Raw genomic sequence first — 21,064 nt, 5'->3', positions numbered from 1 at the left:
ACACACTTGACTATGCTTTTTTACGAAATTTAAACCAAATTTTTTTTTGTATTACTTTTTGTTGACCAATACATTTTTAACGTATATAATTTCGGCAGGTATCTGTGAAGGTTTTCCAACCGGATGGAAGACACATTTTCATTGCATAACTTGATACAAATGTGCAAAATTTCTGTTTAAATTTTGGTAGAACCAAGCAGTTACCAACATTGTCCAAACAATTGCCGAAACCTTCAAGTGTAAGCCAATCATAGGAATGCTTAGCCACCAGCTCAAGCAGTTTGAGATCAACGGTGAAAAAACAGTTATTCAAAACCCAAGCGAGAACCAGCGTAAAGAGAACGAAAAAAGTACCTTTGAACTCTACGAAGTGTACGCTATTGATATTCTCGTAAGCTCTGGAAAAGGAATGGTAAGTTAACACGAAATTTATTGATCAAAAAGAAAAATCTTTAATTATTGACTCAAGACTTCGTTGGCAGCAACAACGTAAGTTTGCTCATCCCCAATGGCCAATTTTCCCCAAGTCTACGCAATTGATGTTCTCTTAAGCTCTCGAGAGGGAAAGGTAAGTTTATGCGAAATTTATTGATCAAAAAGAAAAATCTTTAATTAATGACTCAAGACTTCGTTGGCAGCAACAACGTAAGTTTGCTCATCCTTAATGGCCAATTTGGAACTCGGCATCAGGTATCTCACGAATCAATCAAAATTTATACGCGAAGTGTGTGATAATGTCTACAATTTCAACTTTAAAGAGGTAAGAAGTTCTCATCAAATTATTTATATATTCTTATTTATGAATTTATTTTGTTATTTGTTTCTATTTTTAGACTAATGTTTTGGTGGAGCAGCTGCGCCAGCGAGGCTACGATCCGAATCCAATTCTGATTTGGAAAAGGAAAGTAGGTCTAAATGCGGAAGTGGCCAAGATTGGTGAATTACTATTTACTTTCATTTTTAAACCTCCGTATAATTTGACTCGCGGTGGAAAAGCAGAAACGCTTTTGGCGAATCGGGTTCCCGTGATGAAAAGTTATCATATCATCTCGGAAAAATCACCAGAGGATTTGTGGCGTGAAGATCTCGCCAAATTATCGGAAATATTGCCTGAACCTGCTTCCTCCGAAGCCAAACCTACAAAGTCTTTGACAAAGAAAAAATCTCGCCAGGATTCAGAAGATGAAATGTTTGTTTCCAAACCCACGGAGGATGAGAAGAAGGAGGAACATCGCTCCATAAGCCTCTACAGGAAAAAGTGACTACCCCAGTGTCCCTTTCTGAAAAGTTGTGTTTAAGTCCGAAACACATTGGAGAGCAAAAATATTGGCTAAATTCTTATAACGATGCGTGCAAGCTGCTCCGCCGTCAAGGACTTACAGAAGATGTGTACGGGAAAGAAACCAAACAAATCAGTTTCTATGATTTTATTAAAAAGGACATGGTACGATACTACATATGGTACGATGCAAAAATATTGGCTAAATTCTTATAACGATGTGTGCAAGCTGCTCCGCCGTCAAGGACTTACAGAAGATGTGTACGGGAAAGAAACCAAACAAATCAGTTTCTATGATTTTATTAAAAAGGACATGGTACGATACTTCAAGATGGAATATGAGCGTAGCACACCTTCCCTCATTGATGGCTTAAAACTGGAGCAGCGTAAAGTGTTATTTACTGTCTTAAATCGAAACGACAAGGATGTTAATGTCGCCCGACTAGCTCTTTCTGTTGCTGAGCACACTGCTTACTATGAACCCGGCTCGTTGATGAGAACGATAATGTGGATGGCTCAAGACTTCGTTGGCAGCAACAACGTAAGTTTGCTCATCCCCAATGGCCAATTTGGAACTCGGCATCAGGTATTTTATTAAGTGGTATTTTTATGACGATTTCTTTTTTAATTTCTAACAACCTCTTATTTGTTTACCAACAGGGAGGTAAAGATGCTGCGAGTCCTCCGTTGATCTCCACGAGTATATCGAAGTTGACACGCCTAATCTTTCACCCACAAGGAATCTCAGCCTTAATTACGGATTTCAAAGAATTCCATAAGCGTAATACTGTCCGATTTGTCATTACTATGACGGAACAGAAAATGCAACAGGCTGAAGCTGAAGGATTTCATAAGGCTTTTCAACTTCAAACTACACATTCCCTGAAACCCACATTGCTGTACGATTCCAATGGCTCTCTGAGAATGTACGGCCCGGCTAACGAAGTTTTGAAAGCGTTTTTTGAAGTTCGTCTTGGCTTATACGGAAAAAAGAAAAGAGTACTTAACCGATCTGATTCAAGCTCAGTCTAAATATCTCACGAATCAATCAAAATTCATACGCGAAGTGTGTGATAATGTCTACAATTTCAACTTTAAAGAGGTAAGAAGTTCTCATCAAATTTTTTATTTATTCTTATTTATGAACTTATTTTGTTATTTTTTTCTATTTTTAGACTAATGTTTTGGTGGAGCAGCTGCGCCAGCGAGGCTACGATCCGAATCAAATTCTGATTTGGAAAAGGAAAGTAGGTCTAAATGCGGAAGTGGTCAAGATTGGTAAATTCGATTATTTGCTCGCCTTTTTGAAGCCTCCCTACTTGGATCTACGTGGATCAAAAGAAGAGCTGATGAAGAATCGAGAAAACTGCTTAAAACGATTTGACGTCATCTTGAAAAAGTCACCGGTGGAATTGTGGCGTGACGATCTGGCGGCTTTTTCGGTGGCCTTTAAGAAGATCGAAGATGATGAGCAGAAAGAGCTTGCGTCCATCGCCGAATCTCGTCGCGAAGAGAAAAAATCTCGCCAGGATTCCGACTTGGATGACGCTCCTAAACCATCTGCAAAGAAAGCCAATCTTCGTTTTATCTGAATTCAATTTTCATCTATAGACCACTCCTGCGCCTTGCGCGATTATCCCCAACCCCCTTTTTGTAGTTTGGTTTTCTTTTTTTTCGATGGGAAAAATTTGATTGATTTGATTTTGTAGCCATTTTCAGAAGGATACAAAAAGGAACAAAAACGGTACATTCCTGTTATAAAGACAAGTGAACAAAACGGTGCAATACAGCGAGATGCACGAGATAAAGACAGATACAGTTCAACAACGCGCAGGATGCGTTCGATGAAGACGGATGCAGTTCAATACTCACAAACCACGCGGTGACGACTCAACACCGTCGAGTTGTGAGAGCACACTTCTGACACCATGTTATAAAGACAAGTGTGTGTCTAAGACTGCTTGTATTGGGCTCTGCATCGAGGGGATATGTCCACTCTAGGTGGCACGACATCTAGCGCTAGATTCTACAACAATTCCTAGGTACCTAATCATTTATTTTAACTCATTAATTTTAACCACTTGTAGGTGCTTCATCGTCCTGTGCAACTCGTTCTCTCCTGAAATGCAACCAACCAACAGCTAATCCTAATTCCCCTGTTGATAATGGCGCATTAGCGATGAAAGGTATGGCCGCAGATCATCTAAACCACACAAGATTTCCTCCTGGATCATTTAACCTAGCACAGCCTTAAAGTTGCTCACCAAGAACTGAACCTATTAAACGTATCCGTCTTCAAGCTTTTCCTACCCCTGGTACATATTGTACCGTCCGTCAGCCTCATCAGAAACCACAAACATTTATCAAACGAATCCTGTTACGGCATCCACTCCCATTTTACGCGAAGTTATTTCTCTTTCGCATCAAACTACCTAGCTCTTTCTGCTACGAATGCATCTCTCCGAAGTCATTGAACCGACTATAAGGCCATTATTGTTAGAAATTCCTCTTCTGCTGATCTTTCACGACAAAAATTCGTTTCCTAGAGCACAAACTTGTGCCGTTTTTTTCATAGAAACTGTTCATGCTAGCTTCACTGGGAGCGATCCCTTAATAGGAGCCGTCAATGAGAACCTAAAAGTAACCGCCTCAAAGAAACAACCTAATAGCGTTCAAACTTAACAATAAAACTGTTTGACTGTAAGCTGTTATAATTGTTGACTGTATAATTGTTATGTTAACTGCTTGTGAGACCTTGGTCCATGGAGGGTGCCATGGTTTCATTGGTTCCAATAAAAACATGAATAAAAATAAGAATAGCATCATAAGGCCATGTAATAATCGCAAATTCTATTTTCATTCGATGTGAAAGACAATAAACAATGAAACATAAAAATTGATTAAAAATTTGAATTTCAACAAGTTTAACAGTTGCAAGGATTCGAACCATATTCATATGATGCATGGGATATACACTACATGCATATAACCTGTCTTTTTAAAAGAGTCCCGCTTTTATTTCATAATAGATAATAAAAATTAACTTATAAGATTAATCTACTTAAATTTCTTTATTCTCTATATCCTTCCCACTCAAAAACTCTTATTTTCATCATAAAAACTGCAGCATAATGTAGCCTAAATAGGTTACTATATACAGAAAGAATAGGTACCGGGTGGTTGAGTGGGTTAAGGCGCCGCTTAATCTGTTCGATTGGAATTCAGAAATTCTCATTGGAATTTTCACCTCACTGGACCACTTATTCCGACCTACTGATTGGTGTATTTGGATATGAAGTCTACGTTTGGCCCACCACTACGTTCATCGTAGCTTCACTTAATCGGTGAAGCACGGTGAAGTGGAGTGGGCGGTCGCCCGGGTGTGATCTTTCACGGTCTCTGTCCGCGGCGTCTCGCTTGACGTAGAAGCGATTATACAAGTACACTATTTTATCGTTAAATCCATTGCATGGGACTGATCAAGGATGATTCGTGTTGCTGAGGTGTTTAGTGTTACCGTACATCTCATTACCCTGCCTCAGTGCGCGCAATAATTCTTCAAGAGTGCCGGAAGGAATGTTTAGTCTGCCTGATTTTATTTTTACGAGTGCAATTTGATATGTTCCGTATTGAGTTGGTTCAGTTGATGTTTTGTAAAAAATTCAACTTTAGTCAAATTTGGAAGTCACCCGACGTTTTCTTCTCCCTTACTCCCACCCCATCCAAGCTGGCGGAAACGAAATATACGGAGCTATTTCGGCCTCAATGCAGTAAACCAAGAGCGCACCCAGTCCACCGGCATTAAAATCATGTTCAACGAGGACAGAGCACAGACCATCCGTGAAATGGAAAATGCCCTTCAATCACCAGACCCGGTTGAAAGTATTAAAAATTGATGCTGAATAATATAACAAATATAGTAAATGAAAAATTGTCTTTCTATGTTGTTTAAAATACACCCATTATTGCATCGTCAAATAATTCCCTATTTTATATTTGGATCCGTTTAGGCACGTTCGTTTCAAATTTATAATGATCTAAATATTCTGAGTAAACTATAAAGATTCATTAATATAGTAGGGAATCCAAAGCATATGCTGAATGAAATAAACTGATAATTAAATGACAAAAAAAGTGTGAAAAATACACACCTTTACACAAAGTCGAGAATAATAATAAAAAAAAAAAACATTTTTATTCCTGGCCACCTAATAATGTGGATTGCACAACAATACTATTCAGCATATCATTTTCTGGCACTAAAAGAAAAAAGACGCAACTGTAGTCAAATAAAAAAAATTCTTATTTTAAATATTTCTTTTTAAAAAAATTTAGATTTCTTTGTTACTATTGCCACAGCATGTGGCGGTAGTATTGTACTCACTTGCGGCCCTGTCTCTTTCTTTTGTTTTCCTTCGTTACCAAGGCTACCGTCGTCGTCTTTTCATATTTATCTATGAGGTCAATGGTTATTCATGAAATCTGTGAATCGAAATTTATCCGCAGATGTTTGATCTGGTACGGCCGTTTTTGGAGACGTCTGGTAGAGCTGGCGATTTGACTTTGGACAAAATATTCAGTCGCACATTGGCAGAGTTCTGAAGAGCATCAGCAGTTCATTCATCCTTCAATTTGGTTTTCCTCGTTGAGTCCTTAGTCTTCCTTCAGTAAGTAGTTATTTTAATATATGTCTTCAATTATTTTATGTGTCAAACTGTTGAAAATGTCTTTAACCAAAACCCTTTTCTTTTTCCCTTTAGGTGTCACTGGCCATAATCAAACCCATTTCTACCGATATCTTGTTGTTATTGAATAGTTTCCATGCAAAGAAAAGGACAACTATCATTATAATCAAGAAGCCATTTTCAAAGCAGTTTAGCAGAAATTCTCAGCATAACTAGCAATTTTTAAAATCCTGTCACACTTTGAAAGAAAATCCTGAAAATGAATCGGAAAGGTACATATTTATAGAAACCTCATTTCCCCAATTTCATAATTGAATCACACAACCCGCAGTTGTACATCACTATTGAAACTCAAATTCTGCACAAATAAAAAAGGTTGTTTATTATTCCAGCACAAAATAGGTTACTACATTTGACGCAGTACGTCATTCGTGTCCGGCTCTATCAAAAGATGTCTACATGGCAACATGCAAAACAGTTGACGGGATCAGCAAAAGAGGGTGCACGTTCATTTATTCTCTGCTGTGTCTAGTCCAACTGAACTAATAATCTCCACCTTTTGCTCCTACAGCGCAGCATCATCGGACGAGTCTTGCAGCATGTGCCCGTGTCTATTCTCCCGCAGACGTCTGGCAGTCGGTCGTCGACCATCACATCGTTCACACGCAATCGCCACCGCTCAGCCGAGTGACTTGAAGAGTTTTTCCTTAACAATCACGTCGGCCACAACCGCCTAAATTGACCAATCCGATGAAATAATTTGATTTGACCCTACCAGACCAGCAGAGAAAAGGAAGGAATGAAATGTTTATTCGTTCGTGATCTCTTGGAAATCATTTGAGAGATTAACTCTGCATACATCAAAGGAAAAATGGTTTCACTCGTCCGTCTGGCCGCTTTGCTGATCCTCCTCCTGACCGGTGAGTCTATACAAATTTTCCTATTGTTATCACATTCGCTGCGATTGAAATTATTCCGTATAACAGCTGCTGCTGCGCCCAGCAGATTTTTCTTAATGTTATACGGACGGTCTTAACTTTTTTAGCGATGCGCATGATGTACTAAATCTCTGCTTCTCTTGTGGCGTTTCATTTGGTTTGCAAATGAGTTGCGTTGTTCCCATCCGCTGATGCTGGACATTTGGCTGGGCATTTGACAAATTTCACAGTTTTAGGAGATTCACAAGATGACGCAGGCTCTTTTCTTCTATTCCAGTCAGATGTTGTGTTCCCTCCGTTCTTTGTCTGCCTAAAGGAGAAGTAGGAAAAGATCCTTGCAGTGTAATGCATGTAAGAGATGAGCCTTAGTCTCTTCCAGGCAGGCCCAGCAGGCGTTTCTACATGTTTGAGATATTGTATAGCCTGTAGGAGAAATGCTGGGGCTCTCTCTAATATGGCCTCTGTGCTGTCTCCTCTGTCTACTGCCCGCCAATCGATAGGTTATACACCACAGGAGCCCACAGGAGCCCGCAGGAGCCGAAGGAAGAAAAGGATTTATAAAGAGACGAATCCCTGCAAAACTTTTCTATATAAAAGATGTGCAATTTTTTATCTTTTTTTAAATATCCCAGTCTGATGATGTCCAGTCAAAAGACAGGCGAATCAATACGAATGATTAAATTCATTTGATTCTCAGCCCATCTATCCCTATGAGGTCATATTGTCTGTAGGTTGTATCGACCATAATGACGTCTCTTATTATTATTATTTTTGGGTGGGTGGGTGTATAGGCCTGTGTGTATGCAAGAGGACATGTCCAGCTTAATTGGGACATTTTCTTTTCATCGCCGACATGTGTTATTAGTCGACAGACCACCATACATGAAATATAACACACACTGTAGCCTATACTGGCTCAATTAATATTAGGCATGTAGGAACTCTCCAAAACGCATTGGCTGGCGACCAGCTCCTATAACTCGAATCAAAGATTATATAGGGGGTTCCCCATCCATCCATCCTGGGCATACACATAAGAAAAAACAAAAGAGTAGAGAGTGTCTCTATAATAATCTCAAATGTTTTCTGGCGCGAGAAACAGGAGCAAAAAATAGGAGTCTAGGAGTCTAGGAGTAGGAGGGAATTTAGTTGACAGGAAACAAATGATGTCAGTCGGTTTCCGATCGTTCCCCCGGAGTGCATCTTCAATAACAAACCGGCGCATCTCTTTTTTTCCTCCCATTTTCTCTCCTCTTATTGGATAGAACCCACGGGTGCATAGAGTGTGCAACATCCACCAAAAGTTTTCTTCTTCCCATTTCTTGACATGACTATTAAAAAAAGGGCCGGGCAAGACAAGCAAGTAAATACCATTTTTTCCCATCTCTCGTATTGACTTGATCCTTTTTTATTTTATTTTAGACTTTGATGTCCTTTTTTATTGAGAGTGGAATCAACTTTTTATTTTTTTTAAATAAAAAGAATCGAGACAGGTGGCGCTGGCGTCGACATTTATTTTTTCACAAGTGGCTTCGTTATTCCGCCTTTACTTATCCCATTTGTTTTTGGCTGATGCCAATGGATGGTGGAATTTGTTTCTTCTTTGCTCCTCCGGGGGGTGTCTCGAGGGTGTTTGAGAAAAATCCGGCGCTTCCGCTGGCTGCGCTTCCATCTCATTTATCGTCATCACACGGACGGCTGATTATTGATCCCCTCTTCTCAAAGTGGCCCTATATACATTTAGAGACTTGTGGCTGCTGCAGCACAAACGCCCTCATTTGGATATATTTTTTAATCGCACCCAGCCTATAATAACGTATAGGAGAAAAAAAAGATTTGATTTTTTCCCCTATGATGGGCCGATCGATAATATTTTTTCCCTCTTTCTCTATTGCTCATCACTCGTCTATTCAACACATTTCTCTATAGGGTTCTATCTCTTTTTGTGTATATAGACGTCGCCCCTATTGAAATATTGAATGACGATTTTTGGGGTTGTTGGTGCTGAGGTGAAGTCGAGTGGGTGTCCCTTTCGACGTTGGATAGAAAGTGGAGGAGATGCTGGAAAAGCCGTGCGGATGGCTGATGATCAAGACCTTCCAACCGATTGTCCCGTATCTTCTTCTTTTGGGCGAACATCATTGACAGCTGAGAGATGCACTTGAATATAAGAAGAAAAAAAAGTCCTGACTCATTAAAAAACCAGAAGAAATGTGATCCGCCTCCGCTGCTGGAAAAGGACACAAAAGTTGCCCGGCTGTTGTGTGTGGCTGCTGCTGCCTCTTGGCATCGGCAAACTAATCGATAAATAGATTCTTTGATGATCCTCTTAGACACATCCGCCATAGAACAGAGTCAAACAGAAGAAGCTCCTTTTTCTTTTATACTCGACGAGTAGAGATGCAGCTCCTTCCCTACCCCGTCATCCGCTTTCTCCTGACTGGGCCGGAATGTTTTTTAGGAGCTCCCAGAATATAAAAAAGAAAGAAAAGTGAATTGACGAAAGTCGACAGCTGCATCGGAGAGAGCAGGGCCCAGACGGGTTTTCTAGGAGCCGAGTTTCTCTCTGTTGATTTCCCAGCACAGCATCAGGAGCAGAAGAAGAAAAAAGGAGCTCGGCATCACAGGAGCGACACGTTATTTATTTATCCAGGAGCCAGAAAGGTGATGACACATTGACAAGTTCTATATAGACGTGCTGCTCCTTTTTATCCTTCACTAGAAAAAGAAGAAAAAGAAAAAAGTCTAAATCGAATTTGGCTTCGCGCTCCGACGGGCTCGGCTCCTGTTGTTGTCGGCCCAGGAGAATGACCATTCTCCTCTCCTCTTGTATGTGTGTAGGAGCCTGGCAACACATATATAGGAAAAGCCCAGCAAACAGACGTCTAGGCCCGTCTCTCTATATGTACATTTCCTTTTCATTGCAGAATATTAGAAAAGGCGTGCCACCCGGGGGGCTCTACATTTCCTAGTTGCATATTCTCCTGACTACATCAGCAGCTGCTGCTCCTATATGCAATATCACATCCGACAGACATTGATATGTTTGGCCATATAGGAAATCTGGTAGAGCCGAAAGAGAAAGTGAAATCCCATTAAGAAAAAGATGTCGGAGGCGGCCAACTTTTGGCTATGGGCTCCTTTTCATCATCAACGCTCGGCCCAGTATAGCAGAGTAAAGCAGAGTGGCTCCTATATAGTTAACAAGTTTCCCCGTGAGATGTTATATGGCGCATTCAACCGTCATCACACACATTCTACATCCGCCGCCAGCATTTCTAATAGACCCATTTACCTTAATAGTCTGATGGAAAACTACGCCACCAGTCTGAAAATATTTTCGTGAGAAAATAAATGTTTCAATCGGTGGAGATGCTGGGCGTCCAGCAACAGCTCCAGTCGACACAAGGGCAGAAGGAAGATGCTGCTGCTGCTGAGACTATCGATCCGTTTGCTCAGTCTTGGACTACTAGTACCTACCGTCTACAGAATTGCGCCCAGCACCCGCACGTGCCACGACGACGCTGTGCGCTGCTGCCATAGGGACGACGACGAGTTTGAATTTGGCGTCTTGTTCTTGTCTCTCCTTTGTGCTGGGCTATAAGATTTTTTGGCTCCTTTGTTCTTCATCAAGACCCTGCCAACGTGACGTACGTCATATTATCATCCGCGCGCCATCCTAAAAATAGAATCAAATAAAATAAAAAAGAAGAAGAAAAGGGGATTGTCTATTCTATACTGGCTGGCTGCTGCTGCTGGGCTATACGGATTAGATTCTATATAGTCTGCTGCTCTTATTTAAAATGCCTGGGCAGATATTCCGCACGCCCAGTAAAGTTGATGGATCCAATTAGAACCCGCAACTAAGTTTCTCTCTCTTCCCTCCAAATTCAATTGTCTTGATTTGCTGGTAGATTTAAACGTTAGGAGCAGTGGTGGTGGTGGTAGGGCTCCTGATTCATGTAAAAGGAAAAGACGGGGGAATCGATCGACACGTCCGAAAGTTTTCTCTTATTCGGATGTTGGCCGGGTGCTGTTGGGTGGGAGTTTGATGTGGTGTCGAGATTTGACTGCTGGGCGCACTACTACTACTACTACACAGAAGCACTATATAGCCGGCCATTGTGTGTCTTTTGCTCCTCACCAGATCTCTCCAACTCTTCTCTATAGTACCTAGTCGAACATGGGGATAGATAGATGTGTGTCTCTATCTATCTATGTGTATGGCGTGTGCGGAAAGGGATATATGTACACGGCCATCGATTGTCTAACTCGGCACAAAAGAAGAAAAAAGAAAAGAAAGAAGAAAGAAGAATCGGTGCTGCTGCTGTCTAGAGAGAGAGTCTTGACCGAGATTCCCTTTCAATTATTGCGGTGTATTATATAACTATGTGTGTACCACCACCACCACCACATTTCCTTCTTACTTTAGGCTGCTAGATTCGTCTTTATAGAAAATAGGAAAGAAAAGGGGAGAGAGATATCGCGTAATAAGTCGCCCAGATTCTTTTGTGCTACTACTCGACAGCAGAAGAATAAGAAATCGATCGATATTATTATATTTAGACGAGACCAGCAGCAGTCGATAGTTTCTAATCGCAATCATCTGTATATCCTTGTGTGATTGTGTAGAGAGACACTGGCAGCATTTTCTATTTTTCTATACGAGAAGAAATGAATTTGCCATGGAGATGTGTAACCACGCCCATTTGTAAACACGTCTGCTATGACACAGAAGGGCGGAAACACATCCATCAATCACAAATGGATAGATCATTTATGCAACAATTCCACGTGATTCATTCATCATCAAATCGTCATAGATAAACACTTCCGGAATGGATCATATGTTCTATTTTTTCTAAATGCCCATTGATGTCCAGCAAAACAAGTAAAGCCTGTGCACACACAAAACGTTTGAGAGTTTTCAATTGAGCCGGGCAACACTGTGGCATAACAGAAGGAGCCGCCCAGCATCCAGTCGATCGATAATCAATTACAACTTTCGCCCGTCTTTCTCTCTTTGCTGGATGCGTCCCATCACGTCTTGGGCGCATCTCGACACTCTTCCCGTCGAGTTAAACGCCCGTTGATTGTTTTTCCCTTCCTTTTGATGCCCCCCCCCCCTCCAAAATGGATGCAAATGAGTTTTCTGCTTCCGGCGGGAGATATGCTAATGAGGTTGTTTCCCCGTTTTGAATGGCCCGTCCTCACCTCCCTCCCCTTTGATGACAAACCAATTTGACATTTGATTCGTTTATGTATGTCGTGCAGGTGGACTGCTGGCCGACAACAACAACAACAACAACAACCTGATTGCTCCTTTGTCGGCCAATCAACACGTCGTCCGTGTGGCCGCCGCTGGCCCTCGATTTCAAAATGAATTGCCGTCAGAGGTCACGTTCACTCCCGACCGAGGATTCACGCTGGATTGTCCCGTCTGGGCCAATCCGCCACCTCAAATCAATTGGCTCACATCAAAAGGTCATCATTTTTAATTACTTTAATTTTAATTGATTTGAAATTGATTTCTCAAAATTGGAATTTTTTTAAAAATAGGAAACGGTGGAATGTGGACTGCAGTCGTGACGGATTCTTCTTCTTCCGGCGGAGGCGGTGGCAACAATTTGATGACGACGTCAGCCAACGGCAGTTTGACTTTTCACGAATTCCGGCCGGAGCATTTCCGTCCGGATGTGCACGCCGCCACTTACAGGTGCTCGGCCTTCAATTCCGTCGGTCGCATCCTCTCCACTCCCGTCCGCATCCGCGCAGGTTTTCAAAAAAAAATTTTCAAATTTCCCGCCAAATTTAAAATGTACAAAATTTGAAATTTTGAAGTGATGTTGCCGCCATTCGAAGTGACGGTGGAGAATCCGCGAGTGGGTCGAGGCGGAACGGCCGTTTTCCGTTGCTCCTTTCCCGATTCCGTCCGCGATTACGTCACAGTCACGTCGTGGATCCAGGACAATCGATACGACATTTTCCTCACGTCCAGTCAAGGTTTTTTTCCAGTTGATCCATCCGTTTTTAATTGGGTCCCGATTAACTTAATTGAATTCAATTGAAAAAAAAAGACGGACGTCACGTGATGCTGGCCAACGGTGAACTGCACGTGGTGGGCGTACGTCAAGGAGACGAGAATCATTTGTACCACTGCCGGGTATTGGTCCAGCCCAACGGGCAAACGATGACCAGTTTGTCGGCCGGCCGAATGATCCTCATCCCAGGTACAACAACCTCATTATAAAATTGCTGGCCGTCTTATACTCATCCGTTGGCTATTTGTTGTGTAATAGATTCGGCCATGACCAAAATGGCGCCCGTCATGGTGGACAGCGTTGGCCGGGTGAGAGTTTGGCGCGGGCAAGATGCCGTCCTTCCCTGCGTCTTCCACGGTTACCCACCTCCTAAAATCAAGTGCGGAATCCATCCAGCGGAAATAGAACTGGAAATAATAAACAATTGAACTTTGTTGTTGTTGTTGTCCAGGTGGTACAGGAGTCAGACGGTTCAATACGGCAATTTGCTGCTGCCGCTAGTCACGTCCGGCGCCGGAGGAGTTCAGCGGATGTCGACCGAGTCGCTCAACACTCACCCGCACCTCCTGAACTCGGCGGTGGGAGCCGCGGGCGGTCCGTCGGGGCGTCACCGTTTAATTGGCGGCACTTTGATCATCGCCTCGGTCGTGCCGGAAGATGGCGGACGCTACGTTTGCTCCGTCAACAATTCCATGGGGCTGGTCGAATCCAGGACGGAGCTCGTCTTCCGCGACAAGTTGCACGTCCGCATCATCGAATTCGCTTCCGCCGCCCAGGGGCAGCAGCAAATCCATTCGCACACTGGACCAACGGCCGACCAACACGTCCAGGTTGTCGACGCAGAAACTTCCGTCACCATCACCTGCCTCTATTCCGGAAGTCCCAGGTGATTTATTCATTTTTTGAAATTTGAAATTTGAGCGGGAAATTTGAAATTTTTATTAAATTTAATTAAGGCCGTCGGTGAGTTGGTTGAAAGACGGGCAGAGATATTTACTGGGCAATAGTGGGCGGGTGTATGTGTCATCTGCTTCCGGGCCGGAAGACAACATGATCCAACTGTCGATCACGTCCGTCCAACGGGAGGACGAAGGAATGTACCAGTGCCTGGCCTCCAACGACGAAGGCGATTCGGCCCAGGCGACGGTCCAGTTGGCCATCGGGGCCTTTCCTCCGCACTTGAAGGAAACGTTCACCCGACAGATTTTGCATCCGGGCAGTTCGGTGTCGCTGAAATGTTTGGCCTCGGGCATTCCACCGCCTCATTTCACCTGGACCCTGGACGGCTCTCCGCTCCTGCCCAGCGTCTCTGAGCGCTACTTCCTGGGCCAGCAGCAGCAGGGTCAAGAGGACGCTGGACAAGTGGTGGCCCATCTCAACATAAGTCACGTCCGCGTTGAAGATGGCGGCAATTACAAAGTCAGTTGCCGAACCCTATTTGAATTGAACCCAATTCATTTGGCGCCAAAATATTCAAATTTTGAATTTTGATTTAGTGCGTGGCGGAGAATCGAGTGGGTCGAGTGGAACATTCGGCCAGTCTCCACATTTACGGTACAGGGGGGAAACATTCTAATTGGGAAATCAATTAAAAATAATTTGTTAAATGAATTAAAAAGGATCGCCTTATGTGCGGGCGATGAGTACCGTGGTCGGAGTGGGTGGCAAACGACTGGAATTGCCTTGCCCGGTGGCCGGCTACCCCATTGAAGGCATCACATGGGAAAAAGGTCAATTCATCAATTTAATTTGGTCAAGTTGATTGATGTTTCCTCACTGGAAAATGTGTTAATTAACAGACGGGCGACGTTTACCACTGAACGGTCGGCAGCGACTGCATCCGTTCAACGGGAGTTTGACGATCGATCCGCTGGACAAGAGCAGCGACGCCGGCCTCTACAGTTGCGAGGCCCGAGGACAGAACGGCCTCACGGCTCGCCAGTCACTTCAACTCAACATCCTCGGTGAGTTTTTTTAAATTATCCCGATCCCCTGGGCGGGAATATCGTGATATAATCAAGTGAGCGTTGAATTCAAATGCGGAATGAAGAGTTGAGGCACTCGACTTGATTAAAAAATGAACCAGGATCAAATGAAAACACATTCTTGTTCCTCCTCCTCCCTTGTTGTGTGACAATATTGATCCTGCGGGACTCCTTCCCGCGGGACTGGGATCCCCTCAACTCTCGTTGTAATCAAGTCGTTTTAGTTGTATCGATCCTGCGGGACTCTACTTAGTCGCTTGCCACTCTAATTATAATCGAGCGCCCAATTTTATCAAAAAACCAAATGGAATTAAACCCAAAAAGATGCGCCGCATATTATGGCGATGGCCGACTCGGCTGTGCTCAACGCCGGCGAGCGGCTGGCCCTGCAATGCGCCGTGGTCAAAGGTGGACTGCCTTTGACGGTCAGCTGGTCGTTCAACGGTCAAATAATCGCCCCGCTGGCCAGTGGCGGAAGTGGCGGAAGCAATTCCGGAGGAGGAACATCTACGAGCAGCAGCAGCAGCAGCGTCCGTTTGGTCAACGAATTCACGGCGACGTTGACGATCGAGTCGTTGACTGGCCATCACGCCGGCTGGTACGTCTGCCGGGCGGCCAACCAGGGCGGACGGGCCGAATCCGCCGTCCACGTCATCGTCCAGGGTTAGACAACAACACCCCCAACAGTTGAATTTCTACTTCTTCTTTTGTCCTTGTACGCATTTGCATGTCACACGTACATGTGAGTCTGTTGGAATCGACTCAGCAGACGACAGCCATTGACACCTACCGGGAACTCATTGAATTATTCCGCGGGCTAATTTGAATTCTTTCTTTATATTTCATTTGAATTTGAATTAAAAATACGAATTATTTGACACAATTCGCCAACCTATATGAACTCAACTGATATAGGCGCTTTTTTCTATTTTTTCTATTTTTGTATTTCCCGCTCTTTTTCAAATTTTTTGGGGTTTTCCTTTCCCACTTCCCTCACTTCCGGTCGATGGGACAAAAATTGTTTGAATTTAATTTAAATCAAATCAAATTAAAAAATGAAAAAGCCCCGCCTCGGATCACTCCGTTCGGGATGCCGTTGCGCAACGTGATGGTCAATTCGCGGGTGCAGGTGTCGTGCGTGATCGAGGAAGGCGATCCGCCGTTCCACATCCGCTGGTTCCGCGACGACCGGCCCCTCCTCCATCATCACGTTGCGTCCTCGGTTGGTCCCGGTACCGACCCGCCCTCCATGGTCAGATTACCACCGGTGCAAAGCGGATTGCGGCTGACGGATTTCAATTCCTATTCCTCCATTTTGACCATCGACCAGGTTCTGCCAAATTTTATTTTCAAATTCGTTCATTTTTCCCGCATTTTTTATTTAATTAGAATTTATCCCCCACCCCTCCTTACCTGTACGAAACAATTAAAATTAGGTGACTGTCAATCACGGAGGCAATTACTCGTGCCGCGCTTCGAACGCCGCTGGCACGGCCGTTCACGCCACTTTGCTCCAAGTCAGCGGTAAAAATGTTTTTCTCCTTTTTGGGTTTTTTGCCTTTTGAAAAACAAAACAATCCCCGCCATTTTGTTGTTGTTGTTCTTTGATGTTTTTTGCGCCTGATTGCCTGTTGCTCGGATTCCCGTCCCCTTTGAAACCCCAAAACGGAAATTTCATTTTTTTATTTTAGTTTATTTGATTTGATTGAATTTGATTTGATTTGATAATTTTTGTGGATGATGTTGATGTAGTCCCGCCTTTCTGGGTGAATCAACAGCCGCCGGCCGAAATCCTTCAGACCGTCAGCGGCCACAGCGTCGAACTCAAATGTCACGTCCACGGCGTCCCACCACCTCAAGTCGTTTGGTCATTCGCCAAAGGTATAAAACGTCAAATTGATATGCAAATTTCTCTTCCGGCTTTGGTCAATTGATTTTTCTTAAAACTGAAATTTGAAATAGATAAAATGGCCGACAAGTATTCGCCGATTTACACCAGTTCCAACCGGACCCTACTGGCCAATCAGAGTCTCGTCATCAGTCCGGTGGATGTGGCGGATGCTGGATTCTATCAGTGCGAGGCGTCCAACGGAGTCGGCAACAACATCAACGCCCTCATGGCCCTCCAAGTTCACGGTACAACTTTTATTTAAAAATTCCTTCCGGCCGGAATTATTTTCAACTGGATTTTTTTTTTCAATTAGCTCCGCCGGAAGTGCATTTGAACCAGGATTACATGGCAGTAAGAAGAGGATCATTAGCTGGAACAGTTTTGAAATGTTCCATCCGGGGAGATCCGCCATTGAACGTCCAGTGGCGCAAGGATTCCATTCCGCTGGATGCGACCTGGTCTCAATCGCGGATCGTCACCCGAGCCCAACCGCAGCCGCCCTCTCCGACTGCCGCCGGCCAATTGCTGACGAGCGAATTGAGCGTGACCAATGCGGCTGCGGCGGATGAGGGACTTTACGAATGCGCCGCTTCCAACGTTTACGGAGAGGATGGCGACGCCGTTTTCCTCCAAGTCCAGGACGTTCCGCAACCGCCGCTAGATGTCAGGGTGGCCAATGCCGCCGGAAGGAGGATCCAGCTCGAGTGGAAACCTCCAGCGGCCGACGGAGGCAATCCCATCCAGGAATTCGTCATCTTCTACCAGTCGCCAAGTAAAAATTTAATCAAAAATGTTTAATTGAATTATCCAGTTAATTGAATTAATTTTTGCTGCGGTAGATGGCGACATCCGGCAGGAACGAACTTCGGCCAATCAATTGACGGGCTCCATCGTCAACTTGCAGCCGGCCACCGTCTACCAAGTTTACATGACGGCCTCCAATTCACTGGGCCAGAGTCAGCCCAGTCTGGGACTGACGGTCACGACGGATGAAGAGGCGCCGGAAGGTCCGCCCCTCCAGCTGGGCGCCACTTCCGTCACATCCAACGGTTTCACGCTCAGTTGGGCACCGCCGGCCGCCCAACTCCAAAACGGACTGATTCAAAGTTACTTGGTGACGATCGATTCCGGCCGGATGCTCAATCGGACCGTTTTGCCGTCGTCTTCCGGCACCAGCAGCTACGAGTACACGGTGGCCGGACTCAGACCCAACACCAATTACATGGCCTACGTCCAGGCCGTCAATAACCAGGGAACCGGACCGGCCAGCCCATCCGTGTCGGTCAAAACCGGCGAATCTGTGCCGGAAGAAGCTCCGCTCAACGTCGCCTGCGTCTCACTCAGCTCGCAGAGTCTGCAAATCACTTGGCAGCCGCCGCGTCCGGAATTCCGCAACGGATTGCTGCGCGGCTACCGCATCTTTTACGAGCCGCTCAACGAATTCCTCCTCTTCCTCTCCGGAACGCCGGAGCAAACGGATCTCGGCCAGGCTGGATCGTCTCAAACCACGACAGAATTGACCGTTTTCCTATCGGGACTTTCGAAATTCTCCAATTACAGCATCCAAGTAAATTTTTTTAAAATCCAATTAACTTTAATTCATTTCCAATAAACTTTAATTCAATTAACTTTAATCCATTTAACTTTAATCCATTTAACTTTAATTCATTTCCAATTCAATTCAATTCAATTCAATTCAATTAACTTTAATTCAATTAAATTTAATTACATTTTTCAAAGGTCCTGGCTTTTACTGGATCCGGGGACGGAGTGAAGAGTGCCCCACTGACGTGCACGACGGAGGAAGACATTCCGGAAATGCCGACCCGATTGAAAATCGTCCAGAGCGGAGCGGACAGTTTGACGGTCAGTTGGTTGCCGCATCCGCGCCCGACCGGCCGGATCACGCACTTTACCGTTTACAGCAAAGAGATTGAACGCGGCCAGGACGTCAATCCGCAAAAATGGACGGCACCAGCCAACGGCCCGTCGTCCGGCCGCTTGGAAATCCGCAATTTGAGACCCAGACGGGCCATTTTCTACTTCCAAGTGGCGGCCGTCAGCAGCCAGGCCGGCGAGGGTCCACGCAGTTCGACCGTCAGTTTCACTTTCAATCCGACCAACAAAATCGTCTCTTCCGTCGTATCCATCGGATCCGATTACTTGGCGGCCCGCGGCTCCCGGCTGATCCTTCCGTGCACGGCCCTGGGCGACACGCCCTTGCAAATCAGTTGGTTCCAGGACGGACGCCAACTCAGCGACTGGCTCAATTTGAATCCGTTGAAACTGGGCGAGCAGATCCAGCAGCCCTGGATCCAACCACCTCCGCCGCATCAGCCACCGGAATCTGACGAAACGGCCGCTGGATTGATTCAAGTCCTCACCAACGGATCCCTGTCGGTCGGCCGGCTGAGCGACACTGCCGGAGGCAATTACACCTGCCAGGCCCGCAACAGACACGGCCAGGATCAGGTGGATTATCTCCTGACTGTCGTCACTCCTCCGCCGGCCCCTCAACTCCGTTTCGCCGCATCCAACTGGTCATCCATCACTTTACAGTGGTCCAGCAATAACAATCCGGCGGATAAAATCAACAACCGGACCAGAGTGTCGACGCCCAAGAATTTCATCGTCAAATATCGGCCCAGAGATTCCGGATGGACGGAAAAAATTCTTCCGGCCGTTTGGAGATCCGTCCCCATCGGCGATCTCAATTGTGGAACGGAATACGAATTCCTCCTCATCTCATCCAGCCGGGTGGGCAACAGTTCATCCAGCAATTTGGTGGCGGCCAAAACCAAAGGATCTCCGCCGGAATATTTGCCCGTCGACGACGAATCGGATTTGATTTTGACTCCGACTTCTTGCACGGTGGATCTGATCCACTGGCAGGATCGCGGATGTCCCATCCAGCAATTCGTCTTCCGCTTCCGGCTGGCCACCGATTCCGTCAGCGAATGGATCATCGCCGGTGCGGAATCGCCACCCCAGCAGACGTTCCTCCTCGGCGGATTGATTCCGGCTCGCGATTACGCCGTCCGCGTCACGGCCATCAACGCGGCCGGATCGGCCCAGAGGGACTACACCATCCGGACGCCTCCGCTGATGGATTCGCACAGCAGATCGGTGGCATCCGGCAGCGACAGTTTGGGTCCCTTGTTCTCCGATCCTCGGGTGGCCGTCCCCATGGCCGTCTCGTCGCTGGCCATCCTGTTGACGGTCGTGACGCTTTTACTCCGCTATCGCTACCGATCCGGTGGCGATTACATCCGCCCGGATTCCCGGCCGCCGACCGGCAACATGAACGTTCGCACCTACGCCGATGGAGGCGAGACGCCGGAAGACAGCAACAATAGCACCTTATCCGGCTGCCAGAAGCGTCCGCCGCTGCCGATGGATTCGTGCGGATTGAGCGACTACGGCGGAGCGGATCAAGTTTCCCCCTACGCCGTTTTCCCCAGTTTGATGTCATCCGGCGGAAAAAATTCTTCCAGTCAATTCTCTTCCAGCCGCCGGATGAAGACGTTTGTCGTCGACGGATCCAAAGATTCGCTTCCGGTCGAGATGAGTAATTACGCTCCACCCCCTCCTTCCATGATCCGGCGGATGCAGCAACAGCAGCCGGAAGAAGAGCCGACTTACGATTACATCGCCCCTTGCGCAACATCCGCCGCCGCCGGAAGGAGCAACAAGCAATTGACGAGTAATCCGCAATCGGTATTCGTTCCCATCATTCCGGCGCGGAGTACGTGGAACCAGCAGCAGCAGCACTACGGGCCAACTCGTCACGGCGGCCATTCGTCGTCTCCGCATTACCACGGCGACTGGAACAATCAAGAAACTTTGGCGCTCAGCCAACGTCTCTAAAAATCAAACTTGATCTCATCAAAATTTGTTTTTCATTTGTTGTTTACCTCACCCTATTACAAAATGGCCGAATTATTTACAAAAAAAAGGAAAAAATTTGTTTGTGCATGGCCAGTCTTTCATGTTGATTGTTTACATGTCCAAGACCTGATTTTTAATATTAAATAATTATCTGATGTTTGTTCCATATTATTATACCTATTACACAAAAAATCATAAATAATAAATCGATATTAGAAATCGTCATTTGAAAGTTGGCGCCAAAATATTTCAAAATCGTTAAAAATCGATTATTATTTTCAAGTTCAACTCAACGCCCCCAGGTAATGCTTGAGGCCAAGGACGTTTTCCGTATCACCTTGATGAGGAAATAAGTAC

At 45.2% G+C, this 21,064-nt stretch overlaps 2 protein-coding genes across 5 annotated transcripts in view; both read left to right on the top strand.

Moving 5' to 3' along the window:
- LOC124190689 (collagen alpha-1(XVIII) chain-like) overlaps positions 1 to 21,064 on the top strand; it is a 107,633-nt gene that overhangs the window by 62,128 nt on the left and 24,441 nt on the right. The window lies entirely within an intron of this gene.
- LOC124190688 (Down syndrome cell adhesion molecule-like protein Dscam2) lies at positions 5,694 to 20,932 on the top strand. 3 transcript variants are annotated; one of them, XM_046583516.1, is made up of 21 exons: positions 5,694 to 5,946; positions 6,040 to 6,236; positions 6,357 to 6,464; positions 6,536 to 6,884; positions 12,177 to 12,386; positions 12,462 to 12,677; positions 12,744 to 12,905; positions 12,980 to 13,132; positions 13,202 to 13,322; positions 13,395 to 13,829; positions 13,900 to 14,362; positions 14,440 to 14,497; positions 14,563 to 14,673; positions 14,743 to 14,907; positions 15,993 to 16,258; positions 16,365 to 16,452; positions 16,681 to 16,809; positions 16,891 to 17,064; positions 17,133 to 17,591; positions 17,659 to 18,386; positions 18,560 to 20,932. In XM_046583516.1, exons 4-21 carry the CDS (start codon positions 6,836 to 6,838, stop codon positions 20,684 to 20,686), a joined length of 6,114 nt encoding a protein of 2,037 aa, XP_046439472.1. In that variant the 5' UTR covers positions 5,694 to 5,946; positions 6,040 to 6,236; positions 6,357 to 6,464; positions 6,536 to 6,835; the 3' UTR covers positions 20,687 to 20,932. The 3 variants fall into 3 exon arrangements, with proteins under 3 accessions (XP_046439472.1, XP_046439474.1, XP_046439475.1); XM_046583518.1 differs by lacking the exons at positions 15,993 to 16,258; positions 16,365 to 16,452 and adding an exon at positions 15,253 to 15,591; XM_046583519.1 differs by lacking the exons at positions 15,993 to 16,258; positions 16,365 to 16,452 and having other exon boundaries at positions 5,695 to 5,946.

The sequence above is a fragment of the Daphnia pulex genome, chromosome 3 (assembly GCF_021134715.1).
Source record: "Daphnia pulex isolate KAP4 chromosome 3, ASM2113471v1".
NCBI lineage: Eukaryota > Metazoa > Arthropoda > Branchiopoda > Diplostraca > Daphniidae > Daphnia > Daphnia pulex.
Note: the sequence above shows the minus strand (reverse complement) of the source record. Positions and strands in the feature narration are given on the sequence as shown.

Coding starts and splice junctions, on each gene's coding strand:
- LOC124190688 (XM_046583516.1), top strand. CDS start 6,836: ATGGTTTCACTCGTCCGTCTGGCCGCTTTGCTGATCCTCCTCCTGACC. Junction 6,885..12,176: donor GCTGATCCTCCTCCTGACCG/GTGAGTCTATAC, acceptor TATGTCGTGCAG/GTGGACTGCTGGCCGACAAC. Junction 13,133..13,201: donor CCGAATGATCCTCATCCCAG/GTACAACAACCT, acceptor GTTGTGTAATAG/ATTCGGCCATGACCAAAATG.